The 25,547-nt window shown below is 38.8% G+C and overlaps 1 protein-coding gene across 2 annotated transcripts in view; it reads left to right on the top strand.

The window, feature by feature from the left end:
• Positions 1–301: 301 nt before the first annotated feature.
• The window catches only part of VPS50 (VPS50 subunit of EARP/GARPII complex), an 86,075-nt gene continuing 60,829 nt past the window's right edge, over positions 302–25,547 (top strand). The window contains exons 1-12 of one of the 2 annotated variants that reach the window (XM_061350085.1): positions 302–489; positions 3,553–3,621; positions 11,294–11,416; positions 12,011–12,082; positions 13,568–13,621; positions 15,608–15,678; positions 16,103–16,220; positions 16,308–16,343; positions 18,578–18,660; positions 22,842–22,884; positions 25,000–25,098; positions 25,362–25,502. In XM_061350085.1, the coding sequence (XP_061206069.1) occupies positions 457–489; positions 3,553–3,621; positions 11,294–11,416; positions 12,011–12,082; positions 13,568–13,621; positions 15,608–15,678; positions 16,103–16,220; positions 16,308–16,343; positions 18,578–18,660; positions 22,842–22,884; positions 25,000–25,098; positions 25,362–25,502 (942 nt within the window). In that variant the 5' untranslated portion in view covers positions 302–456. The remainder of the gene's footprint in view (positions 490–3,552; positions 3,622–11,293; positions 11,417–12,010; positions 12,083–13,567; positions 13,622–15,607; positions 15,679–16,102; positions 16,221–16,307; positions 16,344–18,577; positions 18,661–22,841; positions 22,885–24,999; positions 25,099–25,361; positions 25,503–25,547) is intronic. The other variant, XM_061350086.1, reaches the window with a different exon arrangement.

Raw genomic sequence — 25,547 nt, 5'->3', positions numbered from 1 at the left:
CTGTAAGGCAGAGGCCGAGGCCGAACACGGGCTGTTCCGACATGCGTTCAGCACCGCTTCCCGACAGCGGGCTGCCAAACAGCCAGCTCCTGCACGGCTCCGGAGAGTGCTACGGCCGCACTTGGGCCCTGCCTCCCCCGGCAGACGCACCTCCTGCAGCCACCACGGCACCGGACCGAATACTTCCCCTCACAGCGCACCCGGTCACCCCCACGCCTCCGGAGCGCTGCCGCCAGAGCGCTACGGCGGAAGGGGCGGTCCCACCGGCTGCCTCCCGGCCGGGCTGATGGAAGCTGTAGTTGGGAGCCGCCGCTTGAGGACTACCGGTCCCAGGGAGCAGTGGGAGGGCGCTGTCAGGTGGCGTCCAACATGGCTTCCCTGAGCCTGCCGGGGAGGAAGTCTGCCGCCGAGCGGGGCTGCTGAGTGCTGTGGGGTGGTGGCGACGGTAGCACGATCATGCAGAAGATCAAGTCGCTGATGACCCGCCAGGTGAGCGGCCCCGGGGGTTCACCGGGTTATTGGGGGTCCCGGGCTCTTCCCGGGGGCGCCGCCCCTTGGCCCACGGCTAGGGGGCCGGGGCGGGTGTGTGCAGCGGTGCCCCGGGGCGCGGGCAGCGCCCGCAGCCCGCTGTGGGCAGAGGGCCGTCGTGATGTGTATCAGCTGTCGGTGCGAGCGCATCCAGCTTTTTTCGCCTCTTTAAATGAAGAAACGGAAGCACGCATAGGTGTCAGCAGGTGGATTGTGACAGACAAACCAGTGTGCAAGATGACACGATGGTCTGTGCAAATTTCCCTTTCCACGTATGATTTTGGGGCGCTGGGCCAAGGCACTGTGACATAGCGTTGTCTCTGGCAAAGCTCTTGATCAAAAGGGAGGTGAGGCTGTGGAGTGGCTGGGGAGGTGCTTGGATGGCATATACTGAATGTGTCCAGGAGCACTTCATGTGTTCCTGTTGGCCCACTTCTTTGCACCAGTGGTCTCAAGGGTTATGTAGGTCTAGTCTATGTTTGCCCTAGTGTTTCTGAGGTTGTGAGCCTTTGTAAAGGAGTGTATTAGAAGAGCATTTGAGTCATTCGTGTATACAAAGTACTTCTAAAATGAAGCCTGTGTGCCTGTGTGTCTAAATTTGAGAACTTAAAAAACCCACTGGAGTCACCCCCCGCATCATATATTCTAAACTGGGAGGAGTGGCTGACACACCAGAAGGCTGTGCTGCCATTCAGCGAGACCTGGATAGTCTGGAGAGTTGGGTGGGGAGAAACCTGATGAAATTCAACAAGGGCAAGTGTAGAGTCTTGCATCTGGGGAAGAACAACCCCATGTACCAGTACAGGGTACGGGGGGTTGACCTCCTGGAAAGCAGTGAAGGGGAAAGGGACCTGGGGGTCCTGGTGGATAGGAGGATGACCATGAGCCAGCAATGTGCCTTTGTGGCCAAGAAGGCCAATGGCATCCTAGGGTGTATTAGAAAGGGTGTGGTTAGTAGGTCAAGAGAGGTTCTCCTCCCCCTCTATTCTGCCTTGGTGAGGCCGCATCTGGAATATTGTGTCCAGTTCTGGGCCCCTCAGTTCAAGAAGGACAGGGAATTGCTTGAAAGAGTCCAGCGCAGAGCCACAAAGATGATTAAGGGAGTGGAACATCTCCCTTATGAGGAGAGGCTGAGGGAGCTGGGTCTCTTTAGCTTGGAGGAGACTGAGGGGTGACCTCATCAATGTTTACAAATATGTAAAGGGTGAGTGTCAGGATGATGGAGCTAGGTTTTTTTCAGTGATGTCCAGTGATAGGACAAGGGGCAGTGGGTGTAAACTGGAGCATAGGAGGTTCCATGTGAACATCAGGAAAAACTTCTTTACTGTGAGAGTGACAGAGCACTGGAACAGGTTGCCCAGGGGGGTTGTGGAGTCTCCTATGTTGGAGATATTCAAGGCCCGCCTGGACAAGTTCCTGTGTGATGTAGTCTAGGTTACCCTGCTCTTGCAGGGGGGTGGGACTTGATGATCTCTTGAGGTCCCTTCCAACCCTTGGGATTCTGTGATTCTAGATAGTTGTAGAAAATGATGGGAAAGTCAGAAACTGAAGTTTGGTTATTTTCCCTAATCTCTGTCCTCAGAGTTGTGATACTTATGGGGGAGGCAGGGCTTAAACAGGACACCAGCATGGAAGTTGAATTTCCAAAATTATGTTCTGCTCCCCTTCAGTGTAGGGGTAAATGATCAGTTTTTTGGCTTACCAAGAGACGTGGCAAGCCTGCACAGTGTGGAAATCGTGGTCTGAAAATGATGTGATTTATGCAGTTTTCAACCTTTGACAGGGATTAGGTCCCACTTAGCATTTGATAAGTGCAACATTTTACTGCTTCTGAAGGCAAACTGCTAGCACTGTGGGTTTTGAGAGGATGTGTGGAAGGTTTTCTGTGATGTATGAGGAATGGCAGCAGTTGCTTTGGTTGGTTGTTACTTTGAATGTCCAATGCATAGAGGTGAGTCACCTTTGGTGGTGGTAACTGGGAAGGGAGGATGTTTTGAGATGATGTGCAGGGGAATCAGAATCAAAACCCAAATGAAGAGCTTTTGCATCTTAGGAAGATGAAACAATTGTAAAATGTAGTAGTTGTCACAAAAGTGCTGAAATCATAAAACACTGTATCAAAGGATAAATGAACATTTCCATTATAAACTCACATAGTAATTGCATGGGTTCTTTTGTTTCAAAGAAAGGGTAGGTGCCCAGGGCCTGAAAGGGGCTTATAAACAGTACTGTTAGTGTCAACTGCAAGAGTAGGAGGGAAGTCTGCCTGGAACGCGCGGCTCACATGAACACCTTGAGATCTCAAGGGAAGCTCAAGTCAGAACCACGTCTGAAACTTGAATGTTTGGATTCACCTCTGCCTAGGAGGCAGACAGAAAACATGCTAAGCAGCATGTTCTGTGGTGTTGCTTCATAACATTGTGAATATGTTGGATATTTGGCAAACACATACTGGGCTGGTTAATTGCTGCTTCATGGACAAAGTTTCAGTCTAATGGAACATATTCTGTTTCTGTGCCTATATGCTATTTAAAGCTGCATTTTGTTATTATATAAAACATATAGTATGGATTATGCATCTTTTTCAGTTTGTTATACCAGTAATGAAAACCAGTCCTAATAGTGTTATATGGTAAAGAAGACAAATCAAGCAAAAATAATGCTTGTTACAGAGTAACAAACTTTGCGCTTAACTTTAATTCATGTATTTGATTCCATTAAACCATGAAGGTAGTGGAATGAAGTATGTAAGGATCTAACTGAACCTTTTGAAGGGAATATTAGTGAGCTGTACTGAAAAGGTACATAGTGCAGCATTAAGTTGGAAATTTGAGGAGCATAATTTATACACCAATGGTCTTGTTTAAGTGTTTATAGAATAAGGTCTTAGCTTTCCAACCTCATGCCAGTGTGATTTATTGATGTTCTTGTGGGTCTATATTCAATACCAGGTAAGACTTTGCAATCTGATCTCAAGATACATAAAGTAATCAATCTTAACTCAGTACTGAAATTCTTTTAAAGGGTCTAAGAAGTCCTCAGGAGAGTGTTCATGACCTCAGTCCTATTGAAAGCTTTCGGATTCCTAGTAAGGTATGGTGCACTGTCCCTCCACTCCTACTCCTTACATTTTTAGTTTTTCATTTTACAATTAGATTACAGTTGTTTCTTTTTTTCTTTTCTGAACACTAGGTTTGCTGTTGTTGTTTTTGACACTTTTATTTCTTGCTGAAAATCTTTTAAAATAATGAAAGAATTAAGAGCTGTGAGGCAAAACAGTTCACTGACTCAGAATGAACTTGTGTTGAAATTTGTTTCTTGAAATTTTTAAGTTGTCACTGGATGCTGATCTTAATACTATCTAGATTTCCTACTGGAATGAAGGAAAAAAAAAAGAAGGAAAAACTTTTTTCTTATCTTTTTTCTTTTACTTTGGAAAGTAGAGGCTATATGGTTGCCTGTATAGTTCTATCCTTGATACTTAGTCTCTTCATTGTTTTGGTACTGTAAGCATATTTTGTAATTTCATGGTTTTAACCTTCAGCATATAGAATTAACTGCATGTTCTACTTTCAGTGCTACAGATTTATAGTAACAATAGTTTTCTGGCTTTTTTTGGGTCTTACTAGTTAAATGAATGCCAGCTTATTCTTGTCTCAAAGATCATGCTGAATCATCTTAGTGTAAGGGAACAATTGTCACTGTATTTGACTGCTCCTTATACCCTGTTGATCTGAGTGGATGACTCACAAAACTTGCTGTAGATATTGTTTATTATTTTCCCCTAATTTGGATTTTTCCTTTAACCAGTGAGATATTTAAGTTAGTAACTTAAATTTGGATGCCTTACTTTACAGTAGTTTTAAGAAAACAAAACAACCACCCTTGGATTCTTTGTCTTTATACAAGTACTGTCTAATACGCTGCTTGTGCGGAGGCAGATCAGAAAATCAGTGTTACTGTGTATTTAAAAATCGAGTAACATTCCCTGAATTGGTACGCAATACTCTCAAACAGTGGCCAATATGTTGTTTTTAAAGAGCAAAAGTTGCAGCAGTGTGAAAGAACTGTCTCATATCCACAGCTTAGATTTCAAAATTGCAGATTCCTGCCACCCACTTAGCATACAGTTTCAAACTTTCTTTCTTGCCAAGTTGACTCTCCAGGTAAAAGTAGACGTAGGGTGTCATGCCTGGATTTCCATTCTATAATAGCTTGATGTTATGTGCGCTGGTAAACCTACATCTTGTATCAGTAACAATGGCAAATCAAACACCTCTCAATAATTTGTATTTTTTTTCATACATTTATGTCAACATTTGTAATGTGAGAACATTTGTCTGCAACTGTTCTGCAGACAGAATCTCATTGCAGTTATGCACTGTGTGCCCAAAAAGCCAGGATTGTGTCAACATTAGAACTTCTCACCTGATGATGTTTTTTTGTAAAGTTGATAAAATCAGTGTTATTCTCTCCTATGACATAGCATAAAACTGATGTTTTTCAGTCTGTTAATATTATTTTTTTCCCCTTCCAAAATATTTTAGAAGAGTAGATCTCAAAATAACTACTACATTAAGTATATACTCTGTACAGTAAGAACATTCTGAGTTACTTCCATTAACTTCTGCCTTCTCAACAAGCTGTATTGAGTAAAACTCTTATGAATTTGCCTGGTTATCTGATTATCTGGATGACGCTTTTAGTAATATGACTTAGTTTTGGGTATCCCTACAAGGAGCAGAGTTGGACTCAGTGATCCTTATGGGTCCCTTCCAGTGTAAGATTTTATGTGGTTTTAAGAGGATGTTGAATAAAATTACTGTGTTTTGATCAGCTTAACTCCTGGCTATAGTCCCAAGGCATTTGTCACGGTAACTTTATTTCCAGCCCTTTTCTTTTAGAGGAAGGATTTATATTCTCATGCCTTCTTAGCTTTGCTAAAACCTTGATTGTAGGTTTTCACTTTTCAAATGAAATGTTGGATGAGGCACAGTAATATGTCTCCTGTCACTCTGAGCATAGACTCAGATACGCTTGCTTGAAAACCAGAATTCTGGGAGGTGGAGAGGGGGAGATGATGTCTGTGTTTGTGGTATGAGTAACCGGTGAGGAGATTAGATTTCAGTACTGCACAGAAGTTGAAAGTCATTGAGCTTTTGAATATTGGTATTTGTTCTGAACTGACGCTGTATTCAATGCCATGGTGACATACTGATGTCACAAATTGGAATTGTGTTATAATTACACGATCAAGAAGCTTTGCTGGATATAAGCTAATGTACCTCAATAAGTATTTTAATGGACAAGTTTGGTAATGGGAATTTGCTTTTGAGTGCAGAAGTGAAGACTGAAGAAAAGGTGCAGATTTCTAAAGGCAATGAGTAAAAGCATAAACTGTTGCAAGCTGCTATTTGAACACATACATTGTTCTCTGCTGCCATGTTTTAATAACTGTTTTTGTTTACATCTTGAATAACACAATTTTCAAGCTCACCAGCCAAATACTGTTTTAATCATAGAATGGTTATGGGTGCTTCACTTTCACCATCACACTTCTGCATTCACAGTAGTATCTCCAGATTCATTTAGGGTGAGCATTACTGAAAGTTTCAAAAGCTGAGTTAAAGCAATAGAGAGGTAAGCAGAATGAGAGAGAGGTTCCAGAGCCAGCATGAATTACTGGAAAGAGCACAAGCCATTGGTAGATAATGCAAACTCTGGGGACAAAACTGTGGTTTTGAAATGGGGGACTGTCACTAGTTTGGAGGTCAAATGGGAAATACGGAGTTCAGGAAGAATATGTTGACACTGCGTGCCCTGAGGGCAAACCCAGCAGAATTCTTTTGAGTCTTGATATCTGAAAGCTGTTGATTTGCTGACTGGTGGCTTGCTGTCAAGTGTGTTAAACTGATGACTGTTCTCCTCAACTTTTTAACTTTAATGATTAAATTATTTGGTACTTGAATATTTTACTGAATACCTCTGAGTGTATGCACTCACATTAACCAGTACTCCCAACAAGTTCTGCAACTGTCTTGAAAAATTTCATTTTGCTTCTGTCATATAAGGGCAAGTCACCAGCAAATTTGCTTTACTTTCTGTTATAATACGACTCGTACTGCCAGCTTGGTCACACAGAGAAATAAGTGTAAAGTAATTTAAGCTTAGGATATAGTCTGGAGATCAGGCAAATCTGAACTGCGAGTCCAGATTTCTAGAAGAGAAAATTGTCTGCAGAGGGATTTAATATCTTCTTTTACTTCATCTGCATGCCCTGATCGCTCTGGGGAGCTGTATTCTTTCTGAACCATTCTGTTATTGTCGGCTTTGTTGTCTCCCAAGCTGATAACCGTTTTGGTTAGTCAATTCTATCACATAAGGGTGGCATAGGTATTTTGTTCCCTTGAATTCAATTGAGTAGGGTTAATAATGAGTTGACTTTGAATTAGGTTATGTTTATCTTGATGATAACAAGCTCATACACAATATACAGACACTAGTTGACTTTGTTGCTTATGGTGGCAAGCAATGCTGGAGGTTGGGTTTTTTTTTAATAATGCTTTTCCTACAGATATAGAAGTGTGGCTTGCTTAAGAATGTGTGGCTTTCTGTTTCCCCAGCAGTAGCTGGGTACTTTTCAGGAGTGCATTAAGCAGTGGCATGCCTAATAATCTATTCTGTGGATCAGGCTTTGTTGTTCTCTCCACTAGGAGAATTGTTTTCACAATGTAATGTTTGTTTTGGTGGAGTGAGGGCTTTTTAATAAGTATATACCAAAAAAGGAAAGATCAAAAGAAGGTTGTGGGCGTTTCATGTGGAAGATAAGGGAATACAAACTTCCCTGTGGGACTGCCTTCCCTAACTGTGGATTAACTGGCAGAGGGAAAGGGAAAAAAATATTTTGAGGTGAGTTTATAGATACAGTTACACATACAAGACATATATAAATACATCTTTCTATGTAAATAAAAGATTGTGTATGTGTGTATATATATATATAAATAAAAGTGCTCATACATTATTTACTTGATGGTGGTAGCATGTTGCAACATACCTACTGATTGAATCTGTGGAGCAGGGCCTTCAACCTGGTATTTAGGATTAGCTTTTAACATAGGTGTTATCCACATTCAGAATAGAGTGATATAAATCGACAGTGTGTGTTCATTGGTGTATTTCTAGCTCGTAACAGAACAAGAGAGCCTGTGTTCAAAGAAGTACAAGAAGACTTGGCCCCTGGTACCCTCTGTATAGAGGTGCATAAACTATTGCTGATCTTCAGCTTCTAATTAGATTAGAAACTTTTTAGATTTTATTTTTCTCTGAGTAGTATCAGTTAGCTGTTGTGGTTTTGGCTTTTTTTTTTTTTTTTTCCAATGTCTTTGCTTCCCAAATCTTCTGGTTGGTAGTGACTGGAATGCAGAAGGTGTTTGCTTCAACTCTCTCAGTAATGCTTCATTCAACAGAGCGATACTGGTTTTGTTGTTACAGGCAGTGTAGAATATAAGGGAGAGTGAGAGTGTGACGCACTGGGAAATAGCTGGGTTAAGTCATCTAAAACTTGCTGAACTGCATTTCAAATGAGTCTGCAATGACATGAGTCTTCTGAAAGACATTTCAAGGAATTGCCACACTATCCTAGGCAGGTAAACTTCTATTTCCATGGAATGGGAAGGCAAAATGAAGTCTGTGTGTAAAAATACTTTTTAGTTAGCAGTGGCTTCTTCAAGTATGCAGACTGTCTGACAGATAGTTGTGGGGTTTTGTTTGTTTGCTTGTTTTCTTCCCCAGAAACTGTCTTTCACTCATCTATTTAGGTGGCATTATGAAAGAGGCATCTGCTGCTTAGGGTTGCAGTAATTGTAACCTGAAAGGAAGTATGTTTGATGGGATAAATTGTCTTTCCAGGAAAATATGATCCAAAGTACTGAAAAAAAACCAAACCCCCAAAATGCACGTTTGGCACCACAAGTGATATATTTAAGTTGCAATAGTGAGAGAAGTTTTTGAAGTGGAAAAGTGCCTTGAGGGATTAAAAGGAGCTTCTCTCTACCTCTGCAAAGTGTGAGTACTAGCTCTACAGTACTAAATCTGGCTTCCCTGAGGCCCCTGAAACTATGGGCTTCATATGTATGTAGTAAAATTTTGTTTGCATCTTTAGTTGATGGGATGAGGAAAATTGAATATCAACAAATAAACTTGTGCCAAGGATATGTGCTTCCTTCAGTGGTGGGTGCATATACTGGCCTTGAGCATGTTAATTATTTGAAACTAGTGGAGCATGATGTACTGGAAGCTCCAGTTTAGCAGATAGTGTAATTTATATGGGAGCTCAATTTTATCGTGGAGAGTTGTTCCCACTAGACTTGTTTTTCTAGAAAGAATGAACAAGATAAAGAAAACACCTGTCCATTTAATAGATATTTTCCTAGGTAGTCTTCTGGCAAGAAACACTGAGATGAATGATTTTTCTTAGGATAAAATGGTTTCTTAGTAATTTTCCTAGCCACATCAACATCAGCTTTATTTTCGTGCTAAAAACCGTGGTCTCCTACAAAGACAGAAACGTCATTGATTCAGCTTCATTGAAATGATAATACTAAAACCAACACTCCCAATTTATAATCGGGTGGCCTAAATCAAGAATATGTGTCCACAGTGGCTTTCTTAACACATCTTAAGGGTATGTCAGTCACCACTGACCTGTTTCACCAAAATAACAAGGTATCAGTAACCTAAAAATTCAAATGATACTAAAGATTTCTTCCTGGAATTAGTTTTTCTTCTTTTTTTTTTTCTTTTAAGAAACAACTGTGCTGGAACGTCTAGCCAAGTTTCAGATGATAAGTTAGATGATTCCTTTTGCAGTGGTGCAGTGGACAAATTAAGCTGACCCCTTTGCCTGTCTGGTTAATGTGAGTGCATACCTCAAGAGGTATTCAGTAGAACATCCAGGTACCAAATACTTTAATTGTTAAAAATAAAACACTAAGGAGCACAGCCCCCCGTGCCTTACAGTTATTTATTGTTGCTATAGTGTTATTTATTTGTGTTATTTCCTTATTTCTCTCACCCCTTTCGATGTCCTGCCCCACTGCTGCCCTCCCTTGCTCAGCTTCCTGCCAGGGCTGTGCACGGTTGGGAGGTGGGTTGGTGCGGTCACGCCGCGGTGCCCTGCAGGTTTGCCCGTCTCGCTGCATCTCAGCCAGCCCCCGCCGGGCAGCACTGGAGGCAGTGGCTGAATGAGGCGTTTTCGATGGACCCTCTTTGGGGATGCGGGGCGCCCGGGGCCTCACGGAGAGGGAAGGTTGCTCTTCGACGGCTTTTCTCCGGGTTACCACCCGAGCTCCATGTCGGCTCGAAGCGCCTGTGCTCCAGCGGGTGGCGCCCGAGCTCCGCCCGGCAGCAGCAGCCGGGGGGAGGCCTGGCAGCCCTCTCTTTTGCCATGGCCTTGCTCCCTCGTTCACCGAGGGGACAAGAAAGCCGGTGGAAATCTGTTTTTTTTCTGTATCGGAGCCACTGCTTCCCCCCCCCCCCCCTTGTTTTCCCTTTTCATTTTCTGGTGCTCTTACAAACTGCTGTATTCCCTCGGCTGCCTCTGATTGAGAAACAGCACTTGCTTTGTATTTAAACTGTTGCTTTGCCTCCTGACATGTACACGTTGACCTTATTTCAATTCACATACAAAATAAGCAATTCAGTTGTTGTTTTCTCAGTCTAAAATCTGATGCCTTTACCCCGTGAAATAAGCCCTTGAGCTCCTGGTGGTGAAAATACTAACACCTTCTCCTATTGTAAGAACTTGTCATTGTTGGGAGGCTTGGGGGGTCTTTAGGGGACATTCAGTCTGCTGGGTTGCTTCATCAGGAATAAATTCCAGTATCGAGCAATTTGATCCATGCCATGTTGATTTTTGGTGAAAGAATATCTTGGTGCTTCTCCCTTTGAGTCCCTGGCAAAGGACTTGGGTGGGAACAGCCTCCAGAAAAGGGCTAGTATAAGTTGAAATCTCTGGTGTAGAAGGGGAAGAGGAGGCTCAGACTCCGTCCTTGGCTTGTTGCAACCAGTGGAAGCAGCCTGGTTGTTGAGAAGACCTTCCAGGGGGATCTTGACAGCAAGGAGGGGGTGCTTTTGAATGCTAGCTTTCAGAAAGCTGGCAGCGCATTTCTGCTTAGACCACCCTGCTAGTCCAAGAAAATCTGAAATTTGTTAATTTTGGGTAAAGAAGATAGATCTGCTCTGTTTTGCCTATAAAAAAATTCAAGTGTTTAATGACATGATGATGTGAGTTTTATTACAGTGAATTGTGAGGGCTGAACTGACAAGTTACATGTTTCAGGTGACACTGTCTACCTTACAGTTACAATGATGGTTCTTCTGGTTTTAATGTTTACTTTTGCTTGTTCTTTTTTTTTTTTTTCTTCTGGAGAAATAGCCTGCCAATTTGTTTTGAATTTACTGTGAGAATTTCTTCTCAGGAGGAAAATACCTGTGGACTCAAAATGCATTCATGCCATGAATGTGTTGATGAAGAAGTGCTTAAGTGATCTGCAGCGCCAGTCTTCACTGTGTGCTTTGAAAATCTGTAAATATCTCACTGTTTGTAGTGAAAAGAACAAGCCAGTGTACTGATTGTTCTGTCCTTTGCCATTGCTTCTTGCACTAGTGTTGGAAATGGCTTTTGAAAAGTACTTGTTCTGGTAAAACATTGTCTGGTGGGATGTGATACTACATTATAGAAATCCTTTTTTGTTTTTTGAAGGAGGAGCTCAGAGAACTACGTGAAGAGCCAATTGACCCTCAAGCTCAGCAAGAAATAATTAACAGCATTGAAGAAGTTTATTTTTCCAGTGATTCCTTTGATATTGTGAAGTATGAGTTAGAGGTAAGCTGTCTTCTTAAAAGACAAGACAGTGATGTAGCAAAAATGAGGGTCAAAAGTATGCTTTTCAATAAGCTATTCTTTGGTTTGTTTCTTGTAGCTTGTATTAACACAAACCTGCAGCCTTCTGCCTCATAGTGGAGCTTCTAGCATATAGTATTGGTATGGAGCCTCTTCTTTTAATGTGGTGGAATCAATATGTTGTTGGTTGTGTTAACAGGCACTTCACAATGTAAACCATAGTCAGAAAAACCAAAATGGGGAAAAAAAGAAAGATTCTATATTTTGGATATTTTTTTAGCAAACTGAGACAATGATTTGGGTGATTAAGGGGGCTCTGTGTGTGTATATATATATATATGGCTTAAAATAAGGTAACGTTGAGGTAATTATGATATATGATGCAATTATTGTAATACATTGTTTATCTTAGCACTGTTTTATTTCCATCATTTGAAAGAATGGATCAATTCTGCAAATTAGATTACAGAAGCAATAAGAATGTTTCTTTAATGGAATTGATTAGTTAGTTCATACTACGTGTCAGTTTAACATCCTTTAATTTCCCAATTGATATAATTTATTTTGTACATGCAGAGGCTTCCTCCAGTACTTAGTCTTCAAGAATTGGAAGAGTACAGAGACAAACTGAAACAACAGCAAGCTGCTGTGAGTAAAGTTGTTTTATCCTATATTCTCAGACATTTGGTTGCATTGTCTGTAAGTCTAGCCAGAGGTGTAATTGAAAAAAGTTTTGATTTCTTAAACACATGAGCTGCTAAGCATTTCTTCTCATAATATTATGTCGTGTGCTTTTATAGTAGAAATTGATCAATAACTAATATTCTAGGAAATTATGGAAGTAAAACTGGTGATAAGTTATTGTTAAGGGAGAACAAATGTGCTCACCCTTTCTTTAGAAACTTGATTTGTTGAATGTTCAGCTTTTCTTGTGTATCACAAGAAAAGGAATGCTCAACACAGTGAGGAATAGTGTGGTAGTAGCATTTGTTTTTTTTTGAGGGATTTCTGGCAATGTGGAAGGAGTTGCTTTTTTCTCTTCTTTTTCATTTGCCAATTTGTTAATCGCCCACAAGGGTTTGTAGTGAATATTGGCACAGTGTTATTATATAATAAAACAAATGAAATGTAACTATGAGTAATAACTATAATTTATGGGGGAAAATCGGGTTGCAGCTTCTAAAAAGGTACTTTAATTTCAGGCTTTTTTTTTGTGTGTTCATAAATTATTGATTCATTGCTCTTTAAAAGACGAATAATATGGTACAGGAGATGAATGCATTAATTGTGGCATTTGGAAAGTATCTGCAAGTAAAATAACAGTAATAATCCTAATTTATGTCTTTAAATTAATTAAATGTACAGGAGGAAAGTATTGGATTGTTAACAATTCATAAAGAACAGATTGCTTCTGCCTAAGGCTGCTTTTCCCAGAATAAACCTATGAAATTTTGTAAAGTATTAGTGAGCAGTTGAGCAAATGAATATTCAGTGTTTCTCACCTGTAGAAGGAAAGAAGTTGAAAGTGGGTGGTTGGTTTTTTTTTGGTCTTACGTTTTATTTTCCCTCTTTTTTCCCTGTGGCAATTTTATGTTTGTTTTTGTTTTTGAAGTTTAAGTGGGTATCTGGTGGTGACTGAGCTTTTGCAAGGAAATACTCAAGACTGAGAGACAACTTCATTGAGAGGTGTTGGGTAATTCTAGTACCTGTTACCAGTCTCTTGGCCATTTTGCCTGCACAGTGGGAACCAGCTACAGCCAGGGTAGTTTCAGTGCATGGCTGCTGCTGGAACATGCGAGCTGGAAGGTGCATGCAGCTGATGCACTTGCAGTGTCCCATATTATTTCTGTTTTTTATTCTAGCATGTTTCTTAGCAAGCAGAGAGGTAAGGGATTAATTAAAAAATGCCCACTAGTTCCTAGATGGAACTGTAAACATTTTTTCAGATCTTACTCCTAAGGAAAGCTGATTGTCATTTTTAGGATTTTTTTACCTGCCTGTAGCTTATTTTTTAATAAATTTGAAAACTACGGAACTAAATGATACAGAATCACAAACTTGTAGAACTTCAGTATAGGGATGGCCTATTTAATTGAGATTGTTATGTATTACATATAATATTCTTTTTTAAAGGTATCTAAGAAAGTTGCAGACTTGATTCTTGAAAAACAGCCTGCATATGTTCAGGTAAGATAACTAATAATCACTGTTTAAGGGTAAACCATTCCATTTTGTGCTGTTATAATGCTGCAGTTAGGGATTAAATCTAGTAATTTGTTAGTAGAGATGCTAGTGCCTGGTTGGAACTACCTGTCTATATATGCTAATTCTGTATCTGCGGACTGAAAAAAACCAAGGGCATATTGAGCTAGAGGCCCTTAGGATGATACAGATTTTGGCACAGGATTATTTTCAGAAGGCTTACTGAAAACATGGATTCACAGGCTTGACTAGTACCTGCAGTACAGTTGAACAGTGTCTGTGTTTAGGAATGGTTTGACACCTTTTTCTGTAGGAGAGAACAGCAATGACCTTCTTAAGAGTACTTAACTAGAAACCTGCCACTAATCTTGAGCAGTCGTGAGAAGAAAACTTTTGTGTCATACCAGTGATTATGACAATTTTAATTTCTGTCAAGAAGCTGGAGAGGTAGCTACTTCAGTAACAGGTCATTAGGAGAAGCAAAAATGCAACTGGCTCTTTGTCTCCTGAACACCTTTCCACTGTGCAAAAAAAAGTGTGGGGAAGTCATGGTTTGCACCCCATTCCTTGTGTGAAAGACTAGTCTAACAGGCAGTACTGTGGGCTGAGAGGGGGATGGCATAGACACAAGGCAAGGTTTTTTTAATTTTCCCTTCTTCTTAGAAGGAAGGGCATGCTTTAGGAACAACTAATGTGTGGAAGATTGTCTTTGAGACGATTAAAAAAATGTATTCAGCTCTAAATGCTGGACAGAAGACTTCCTGTCTGGGGACTACTGGTTGCATGCTCTTCCTGTGCCTATCCATTCGGTCAGGTTCAAAGGAGAGATTTTACAGAACCTTTGCAAGAGACAACATTGGAATGGAGTTGCTCCTTCTTGTGTTTGTTTCCTTGTAAAAAAGGGAACAGTGACCTTTTAAATACTTCTGACATTTGCCAAATATGTTTTTAGTGAGAAGTAGTTCCTGCGGAAAGTAATGTTTGAATTGAGTTTCTTAGGATATTATGCTTATCAGTAACTAAGCTGTCATTTTTTTCAAAACCAGTATTGGTATCATAAAGGAGGAATTGGTTTGGTGAAGGATGTGGCTCAGTGGTTTGTCGGAATCATATCTTTGAAGACTGACCAGGAGCTAATCTTAAAGTGAACCAAACTTTAAACTTGGTTTTGCTTGTTATGTCTTTAGAATTAGACTAGTTTTCAAAGTGAAAGTCTCACTTCTTCCCAGGGAGAACACTTTATATGTTTTGAAATGATAAGCAGAATAGGAAAAAAAACCTGTTTTATTTTTATTTTGTTTTAGTGTGGGGAGAGTGTTCTCTTTTCTGCACTGCTGTTCCTAACAAAAGAAACCTTAAGAGTTATATTAACATTTTTACTTTTTTTTTTTAAAGGAGTTTAGATTATGCTAGGCACTTCATGAAGTCAAAATCAAACTAAAGTCAGGTCACCTGTGCTGAAGATTTTTCAGTCAAAATTCAACAGGATACAATTAATGTTCATTGTGAAGTGACATCTGTTAAATTGGTAGAACACAAGTGTTTCTAAAGAAGAAAATGCTGTCTGAAGCATGATTTTTTGTTGTTATGCCATTTCTTTTTCGCTGTTTTGCTGCTGTCTGGCATACTAATGTAGATTAAACCCTGTGCTTCTGTACCTGAAGCTTTGATCATTCTGCTGTGGTGCATTAATAATATAGAGATTCGTGGGCTGTATGTAAATGTAGAGGGTCCTACTGCAATGAAAAAATGGATTTCAATGTCTTTCTTTGAAAGGGAATTGTATTTTAAAAGATTGTTTAATGTTACATTCTAGTGGTTAGCATATATAAAATGATGAAACAAGTATTATCTAAAATAACTCTACAAAGTCATTATAACATCTCAAGAGGAATGTGCTAATTACTAGTCTGTGTTGGTGTGTAGCAAACTTTAACTTACATATTTATTTAACCTGTTGTCTCTCTGTAGGAACTTGAACGTGTCACATCATTGCAGACTGGCCTTCAATTAGCAGCTGTTATTTGCACAAATGGAAGAAGGTATCTTGCTTAAATAATGGCAGAGATTGAAAGGGGGGAAAAAGTATTTAGTAAATCTGTAAACCCAGAAAGTTTGTTTGCTGCTGCTATTTCCTATTTAGGTGCTGAATGGAATTAGTAATAGCAGTTAAAGATACTGAAACAAATATCAGCTTTCTCTCTAAGAGCTCTGACTTTTTCTGTTGGGAGTTCTCTTTAAAACAGGAACCTTTACAGATACACTATTGATCCTCAGACAAGTTTTGCAGACAGGAAAACGTAGCTTCTTAGTAGTTTATTGGCATTGTCTCAATTTCTGGATTTCCCTGACAATGCTGACAATCTTATTTTCTAGCATATAGTCTGATGGACATGTTAGAATTCATTAGAAATCAGTTTTATTTTACGTATAGTTGAAGATTATGTTCATTTTTAATTCGTGCAGACACCTGAACATTGCAAAGGAAGGCTTCACACAAACTAGTTTGGAGCTTCTTGCAAATCAAAGAAGGCGACAGCTGCTGTTTGGACTGCTAAAGTCTCTGAGAACGATAAAAACACTGGTATGTACAGTTGTTTTTCTTCAGTGGCAAAATATTTTCTTCATTGCTGTGTAGTTATCAAATTTTTTATTTTTTATTTATTTTTAGCAAAGAACTGATGTACGCTTGAGTGAGATGTTGGAGGTAAGTCCCTGACAGACTATTACAGTTTGAAGCTATTCTAAGTCTACTTTGTAAGTCATCTAAATTTTGTCCCTTCTTTCCTTCCTGTTGCGAACAGGCTATGCTGAAATTATGCATGTGCTGAAATTATATTTTAATTCATTTTTTAAATGCTGTGGGAAATATTTCATATCAAACTAGATAGCCTCTGTGCCAGTGGGGAATGTTTTCTGTCAAAAACTCAATCCTGCATTTAGATCTGGGCACTAAAGACTTGAATTAGTTCAGGAAGAGCGCTGTGAAGTCTTCACTCCCCTCCCTACCCTCAACTGACACTTCTTTTCTGGCCCTAACTTGATATTTGGAAGAAAAAAGAAGGTGAGATTTAGCTGATTGTTGATACGCTCTGTTTGGATAAAGTACTTCTACTGGTATATTCCTGTACAAATTTATATATGGGCTCACTACTTGGTATTTTATTGGCAAGTATAGTAGCTTCTCTCCTTATTCAGTGGGTTACCTTTTAATAGATATAGAAAACATGGCAGCATGCAGACACAGAAAATTCTACTTATACAAACTACCAAAAAATGCAGTAGATACTGCAGAGAGTAAAAATAAGATCTTGTCTTAAGGTGATTAACGTATGAAAGACAGATTCAGGGTTTTACAAGCAACTATATTTTAAGCATGTAGTGTAACAATTTTGACTTGCTAGTTTGCCAGGTGTTTCCAGCTAATACTGCATGGGCCATCATTATGATCATTCATTCTTAATACATTTGGAAATTGAGTCTTAATAATTGTAACCCTTAAGATTCTTTAATTCCACCTTGGGTAATACACCTTGTCTCAGCACACTTTCTTGTGAAGGAAGAATGTATTAATCTACAGGCTGTATAAACATTGTCTTTTGCTCAGTAAGCCCTGTACAATGATGAGCCTTTCATTTCTGTGCTGTATTTTGTTGCACAACAAATGTGCTCTTCACTGTCTAATGGTAGAAGTTGTTTTGAGACAGAGGAGTGTGTGTTACATTCACACACAGACCCTAATGTCTGATTATCATAATTTGCCAGTTATTTTTAAACATGAAGGGCTGGAACCGCTGTTTCTGTTCTCAGTGTCTGCTCCCAATAAGGTATTCCAGATATTGGCCAATTTATTGTCTTTACTCCAAGAAGAAGTTAGCCGTTTGGAATGAGCATGGACACTGTTAGTAGCCATTCACAGAGGAACATTTAGATACGGTTCCCAATTAAAAAGAAGACTAAACTTTTTCACCAGAAGCAGGGGTGAGCTACTTCTGGAATATATTGGCAATATTATGTTATGTAAGCAGGCTTTTTGATATGAGCTCTGTTAGACTTAATGGAGCAAGTACCGGGTTTCCAATGGAGAAAGATTCAAGAGCTGTAAATGCAGCAATCATTTTAGACCAATGTACTGGTCTGTTTTCATCTAATGGATAATGCATGTGGCTTCTTTTATGGTTTTATTTAAACTTGATCTGCATTTGAATGCTGCTGATAAATTTAATCTCGGAAACTCCTTTATGATAATAGTTGAGTATAAATTGCCCCTGCATTTTTACTCTTCAATTAGTGACTTCAAAATTCCAGTAGCAGCTTTGAATTTGAGCCTCTGAAGTACATAATACAGCCAATGTAGTTAGGACAAAAAAGGGATTCTCTTAGCTATTAAGGAGGGTTTTCCATCCTCCAAGACCATTTCTGGCCTCATATCTAATAGAATACAAAATCAGTAGTTATGCTTAAGGCACTGCCTGTGTTCTGTTGGCAAGATCCTTGACTTTCACGTTGTATGTTTTTGTTTCTGTTTTCTTCTGGCGTCTTCATGTACTTTGTGATTGATCCTGATTGATACAATAGATCATATTGTATTAACAAAAGTTTGAGGGTTAACTAGGAAGATGTTAGTTGTTTTGTAATAAAAACTTTCTGATATGTTTTGTATGAATGCATTAGGAAACAAAACAGCAAGTTATTTGCATAAGGTAATGTAATACATTGTGTTTTCAGGTGTTGCTAACATGTTGTCTGTTTCTAATTCTAAACTGCTTGCACATTAAGTTTTGCAACAGACCCTTACTCATTTCATTTAACTTTACTGTATAGATGTGAGAGGCAAAATATTTTGTTCTTAATGTTTATACATAAGCATGCAAGCAAAAGTAGGTGTTGAAGCATTTGCTTCAAAATCCAAATTAGATTTCTGTTGTATTTTATCCTAAGGAAGAGGACTATCCAGGAGCTATTCAGCTGTGCTTGGAATGCCAGAAAGCTGCCAGCACTTTCAAACACTACAGCTGCATAAGGTAAGGTGACATTGTGCTGCTTTCACCTTCTTGTATGCTTTTATTTGTAAAATCATAGAATCACAGATGATTTGAGTTGGAAGGAACCTCAAAGATCATCTGGTTCCAACCTCCCTGCTATAGGCAGGGACACCTGCCTTTCTGACCCACTACTAACTGGCCTTCACAGTACTAACACTGTGTAATCTATGTTTGGACTATGTCATTGTTTTGTAACTGTTGTAGTATGTTGGCAGGTGTAGTTTCAAGTAAGACTGAATTATAGCTGTGCTGCAACCTGCAGCCTTGAGATACCCGAGCTATTTTTTAGGGAGAAAGTTTATATTCTGGAATTAATTCACCTACAGCAAGATGGCTTTTGGAGGATAACTTACGCAGATTGTTGGCAGCGGAATTAGCAAGTGCCAAGCTTCATCCTGTCATGGAGAAACTGCTTTTGGAACTGAACTAAATTGAGTGTCTGTCGTCCCTAGCATTGAAGGACTTGATGTTACCATTGCTTTGCAGAAAGAAAAAAAAGGGGTAAACATAAAGTTCAAAGTCATAATAGATATGACAATAAAGGAATCGAGTAAATTTTCATGTTTCCTGCACTAAGGCAATTAAATTAAATAGATCTGTTTTGGTGTTATTTTAAATTAGGATTTTAAACTTGTGCGTAAAATTCTGACATAGTTTGATCTCCTGTGAGAATGCTCTCTGATTTAGGGCCAAAATCTATGAAAGCGCATGCTTTGCCTCCCTCTGTCCTCTAAAGGTGTGCTGTGTTGCAACTTCAGAGTAATTACCCATAATCCTTGATTTTAGTTTAGGATCTGCTTTTGATCTGTAGCTGTTGCAGGATACAAAGATGCACCAAAAAAGTGTGTGAAGCTACAAATTGTACCTGTAAATAAGCCCCTCTCTATTCTGAAGTCAGATTTGAAAGCTGCTTTTTGCTTTCTTTCTAGTTTCATGAAACTTGTGTATGGATATAAAATAACTGTACGGACAACATTTGCCTACATATATTAAAGTTTTGAATCCCTTCCTTATATAGTAGTAAATGAAAACTATTCTTTATTTATTTGAATGAGGAGAAATGGCTGTGATGTCCTTCAGTCCTTGATAGTTTATTTTTTTAGGAGCAAGATGACTTCTGAACAACTTTTGCTCTGCTCAACTCTTCTGTAGAGAGATGGGTCCTGCAGTCCTGCAGGGTATTTGGCAAAATAAATAAATCTTTTGGATTTCTGTTTAGGATTGTAGTAAAAACCAGGTAGCTGAAAAAAAAAAAAAAAAGAAAAGAGGTGTAGTAGCTTTTATAACATGTGCTTGTATGAGGCATTGCCTCTGTGTCTTACCATGAAGTTTTCACAGTATCCTTTTGTATTGCCCACTGTCCACATGACAAGAATCAGTGCTTTCCTTTGTACAATAGTTCTTCACATTTTTCTTGGAGATGGTGATGAATAGAAATTGGGTGTAGCTCTTAAACAGCAGGGATTTAAACCTTCCTATGAAGCCTGCCTGCAAAGACTTGTTTTTTCAGAGCTGCTGCTCATCCTCCTTTGAAATGATAGGCTGGATGTCTATAGTTTCTGTTCTCCATTATTTTCTTCCTGGGGAATGCTTGTATTATGTGATTAATTCTTGTTTGAAAATATAAATCAAAGTCTTTTGCCTTTGATCAGTTCTGATGTGAGAGGACTCCCTTGAGAAATCTGTAGAAAATGCATTGTCAGATAATAGGATGACTGTCTATTGCATTTGGGTCAAGATGTTACTTCTGTTAATTGCAGTAATGTGCGTTCTAAAAATGTGCTCATTTAGATTTGTATGGATGTGGATTAAAAAAAAAAAAGAGACTTCTAATACATTTTTTATGAATGATATTAATGCCTTGAATAAAATTCTCAATTATGGTAAATGGGCTTTCATAATAATCGTGTAGCCATTATGTCCAAGCACTACCTTTATAATTCTGACTTAGAAAATACATGCAGGTTTAGCTGGACACTACATTTCGTGATCAAAGTAACTTTTCTTGGAAAATTTCGTGATTGCACTTTCTTCTCCTGAATTAGTCAGCATAAATGTAAGCTATGTTCTAGCAAAGACCTCCATGTATCATAGCTTGGTTGAATAAATAAGCAATGAGCGTGTGTATTTGAAATTGGTGCTTGAATCCTTACTTGAATGGGAAGACAGTGCTGTCACAGGAGTTGCATTAAATAGTAGGAGTAAGAAACACCTGGCAGTTTTCCCTCAGTTGTGTTTCATGTGGAACAAGATCTTCTGAATTCCTTCCCATGCTTGTCTCCCAAAAGAAAAGAAATGTACCCCATTCGGTAATGGCCCTGATCTTGAAGCATTTGCTGGGAATGGTCTCATGAGGATTCAGAATCCTGGGCTAACCAAGCCTCCTGTCATCAGCTGACTGCAAGCTGAGGCCTGACTGGCATTCAAAATAGTGAAAACAAGGAGCTTGTTTTTGTGAGGATCTCTGCTGGTATACGGGTGAAATTAGTCAAATGTCATCACCTGCAGTAATCAAAAAATGGTTTCTGGAGCCCAGGAAATTTTTCAGCCCTACATTGGAAATAGTTGAGAAAGTTCTTTATGCGTGTGAGCATGTGCATTGCCTGGCTGAGGTGAAAAATCCACGTGTGTTTCTGATTTAATTAGGAAAGGTGAAAAAATTTGGCATAACTATTGCACCAGCATTTCATGACATTTGTTTGAAAGGACTCATAGCCTTATGTTTATGTGCTATCTGCTGCCATAGGGCTTCTTGAATTATCATAGGACCTGCAGTGGTACAATTGCTTAATTAGTTCCGTCTGTGCAGAGGCTACCTGTGTGTTGTATCATTTTTTACGTCAGCAGCTTCTGGTTTTTAGACCAGTTAATTTCAACATGCAAACGAACTACATGCTTATATGCAGGGCAGGATGGTCTATGCTGTACATAGTTCTGAAACCTGAAAAAAGGAGTGATTCTGTGCAAAGCGCAAGGTTCTTACTCTTGCTCTAATGTCTTCTTGCTAGCTAAAAAGACTGGAGTGACAGGAAATGCTTATCACCTGCAGCAGCAGATTTGCTAACATTAAATTGTTGTGGAGGCGGTTCTGTTTGAAGGCTTGGCGCTTGTGTGGAAACAACAAAGAAATGTTGGCTACTCAATTCAGTGTCTAATGCCAGCTCTTTCTGATGATTTTTATTTTCTTTTGTATTTAAACCTTTCTTTGGGGGGTGTTGTATTCAGGTTATCTAACAGAACTGAAAAAGGGGAGATGATGGGCATATCATTTTAGTGGAGAGAACTAGCAAGGAAAGCTAGAATCTGGCTTTTGATAGTTCATAGTTAATGTAGGCCCCTTAAGAAAAGATTTAGAGCATAGAAGTAAGTGGTGTAAAATCAGGTATGGTGATTATCCCATGAAAACTCTGTGCTTTCCATGCTGAAAGAGAATATCTTGCCTATTTTTTGGTTGCTTTGACCTTGCCAAACACAAACATAGTAGCCATACTTTGTGTCTTCTTTTTCTGGCTGGTGTTCTTAAATTTTTAAAGCTGATTGTTGGAAAGGAGCAGTTGTGCCTTTCTTTGTCCTAAATAGTTTCTCTTATGGTAGCTGTTTTTGTTAATCTTTCTATATGAAATAAATCTCGGTGAAGTGAAATAATGGTCTTAAAAAGTCTTTCTGAGTGTATCTGTAAAGGATTCCTGAGCATCAAATGAAAGTTACTGTACCATAGTTTGCAAAGATTTGACAGCCCTGACCTTTCAGGATATGTTCTGCTCTAGATCACGGTGCCAAATCAAAACATTACAGCAAGAGTTTCTTGAAGTTTGGGAATGTTGTTGACCGAATGCTTGGGTAAATCCTATCAGGATAGGGTCTTGCCTGGGCCCTCTTAACACAGGTGCATTATAAACCTTGGATGGTGTGCTGCTGCAAAAGGTATTTTAATATGAAGTTTTAGGAGCACTGCAAATGCCTGCAGCAAGTGCCTTTCAGTAAAAACAAGAGCTGGGTGATGCTAGCCTGACACAGTAACAACAGGTTAATGATTTATGATAAATTACTGTATTGTGGCTTGGTAGTGGGCAGATGTGTTTTTTGAAAAAAAAACACAACTTGGTGTGAAATTTTAGTAAGATAAGTAGTTTTAAACGTTTTCTTTCTTTCATTACTAGTGAGTTGAATTCAAAACTGCAAGACACCTTGGAACAAATAGAGGTAAGAGTAAATATATTGTTGTTCAGCAACTGTTAGTATATAATCTCTAGGTATTAGAGGCATCTAGTATGATGTTGTTAGCAACTACAGAACATGCACATTTCTTTCAAATACTGTCTTTGGAATGCTATAGTCATTGCTATTCATGTAGACTTTTGTGCTTCAGTCAACCTAAATACTGTATAATGTGTTATCAAACTTATGAGCCTAGCTCAGTAATTGTGCCCACTGTAAGTGTTAAAGCAGTAACATAAAATAGGCACATAATATTTGAAGTACTGGAGCAAAGGTACGCTTGCTGGATTATGAAGATGTACAATTTTAGAGCAAATTCTGCTCCTACTAAAATCGGGTAAAATATTCCATGTCGGTTGGCAAAATCAATTCACGGCTACCTTAATGATCGTAATCGAGATTTTTATTACTTGTTAATTTATAGAAATATCTTATTTTCGACTAATTTACATCTGTGCATATGGGAGAAATGTAAGTCATCCTGGGGCTCATAGAGTGTTCTCTTTAAATACATGCTCTAATAAATATAGACTCATATTCTGCTAATTAATATTTTAATAATTAGTCTTCTGAATATTTGGGGGCTTCAGCTTAAGTCCATTCCTTTTTTTCTTTTCTTTCCCTTTCCTTGTAATTTAGGTTTTAACACTTGACTTTGCTTTTATGTTCTGTTACAAATAAAATGCAAAATGATATAGTGGAAGGAGCCATTGAAAAAATATAGCTCAAAAGATTTATGTGCTCTGAGTTTAGGAGCTCTGCTCATGGGCACTTTGATAGCCCTGTTTCTCCCTTTGTACAGCTGTTCTGCATTAAACAAAAGAAGGATTATTTTTTTTTTTTAAATCAAAATGTGACTGAAATTCAGATTGCTGAGTAACCTTTTAAAGGAGTTTTTTAGCTTTAGGTTACTTGTCTTCTTACTGTTTTGCTTAGGAAAAAGCCCCACAGGTTTTGATTGTATTCTCGTGTCCTTTTTTGTGCTTAAAGAAAGTACTGAACGACTTAAACAACACAGTAGCACTCCCCTCTCCTCACCCAACTGCAACAGCTCGTCCCCACAATATCTAGAGTTAAAATCCATAAATATTTTGTGACTTATGAAATAATTCGTGAAATTTTTCCAGTGGAGTAAGTAAAAGTACATAGAGGCAAACCCACCATTTCCTCTGGTGAGCAAAGCTGCACTGCAAGATCATTAAACAGTAAGAATTGAAATGGCTTTAGTGACTAGCAAGGAGAAAAAACTACCTGCTAGCTGTCTATGTTATCATATATTGTTGTGTTTGCTTTTTCATGCATTTTTGATTAAAAATAACTAGAATTAGGCTGTGTATCTCTGAATATATTATGGTGTCTAAGTGATAATTGTGCTCTTAAGTTATATGGTCAAATTCTTGGAAGCTTTATTACTCATTAAGTATATGATCCCATTTTAGTGTTTTTTCATTCAGCGCACATAATAGAGGAACTTCATTTATTGCAAAGCTGTTCAGTGTGCTCAGACACAGCTCTGATGGCAGAACTAGTAATTCTGTATGTGCGTTTACTTTCTTTTTTCTCCTTTGGTACTGATCGTTGTGCTGGTATAGTACTCCGTAAATTACTTATTTCACAATGAACTTTAAAGTCAGGTAGTGTTTATTCCACTTAACAGATGGCAGTGAGAGGGTTGAGAAGTCTGTAATTGAATCGCTTGTGCTGAAACACCAGGGGAGTATTTTCTTCTTTCTCTGCAGATCTGGGTTTTTCTTAGGAGTGGAATAGACAAAGTTAGAAATCCCAGCTCTCCCATAGTGGGGTGCTAGCCTTTTGCAAAATAAACATCACTTCAGAGAAGTAGTGTAGTTTTTAGTGTGCTTGTTCTTGGAAATGGCAGAACTGTTTGGCTCACAGAAGTACTTTAGGCTGCAAGAAGTAACATTTGAGCGCCTCAGAATAGTCCAGTAATGTACAGTCTTGGGTATTTTACAAGCATAATTATCAGATTGTGTAAATAAACATATTTTCCTCACTTGCTGTTGTTTAAGTAATGTATTACTTGGCCAGTTTTTATTAAGTGTTTAATAGATATCTTTTTCTTCTCTTGATTTTATATAGGAACAGTTGGATGTAGCACTCTCCAAAATATGCAAGAACTTTGATATCAGTCACTATACAAAGGTTCAGCAAGCTTACAGGCTACTTGGAAAAACACAGGTTAGTACTTACTGCCTGAGTAAGACACATGGTGAGTTACAGAGAGAGGATGACAGGGGAAAACAATTTTACTGGTAATATCTGAACTCTTTTATGTTACCATACTGTAATATGTAGTCTTAGTTATTTTTGAGACAAGGATTGGAGGTCATGTTTCTAATCTCCTGTGTTCAGTGCTGAAAAAGACTTGCATTAAAAGATGACGGCATATGACAAATTGAATTTTAGTATTTAATTTTGTTATTCCTTGGGTTTTTTTTCAGACAGCAATGGACCAGTTACACATGCACTTCACGCAAGCCATTCACAACACTGTGTTTCAAGTAGTTCTTGGATATGTGGAGCTGTGCGCAGGAAACACAGACACCAAGTTCCAGAAATTACAGTATAAAGACCTTTGTACAGTATGTATTTCTTGAATATATCTATAATTTTTAATCTGTTGTAAG

Source organism: Neopsephotus bourkii, unplaced genomic scaffold (assembly GCF_033783945.1).
Source record: "Neopsephotus bourkii isolate Nb327-2 ecotype Australia unplaced genomic scaffold, CSIRO-AGI_Nbou_v1 NB_479, whole genome shotgun sequence".
In the NCBI taxonomy this organism is placed as follows: domain Eukaryota; kingdom Metazoa; phylum Chordata; class Aves; order Psittaciformes; family Psittacidae; genus Neopsephotus; species Neopsephotus bourkii.
This window is presented reverse-complemented; position numbering and strand designations above follow the sequence as displayed.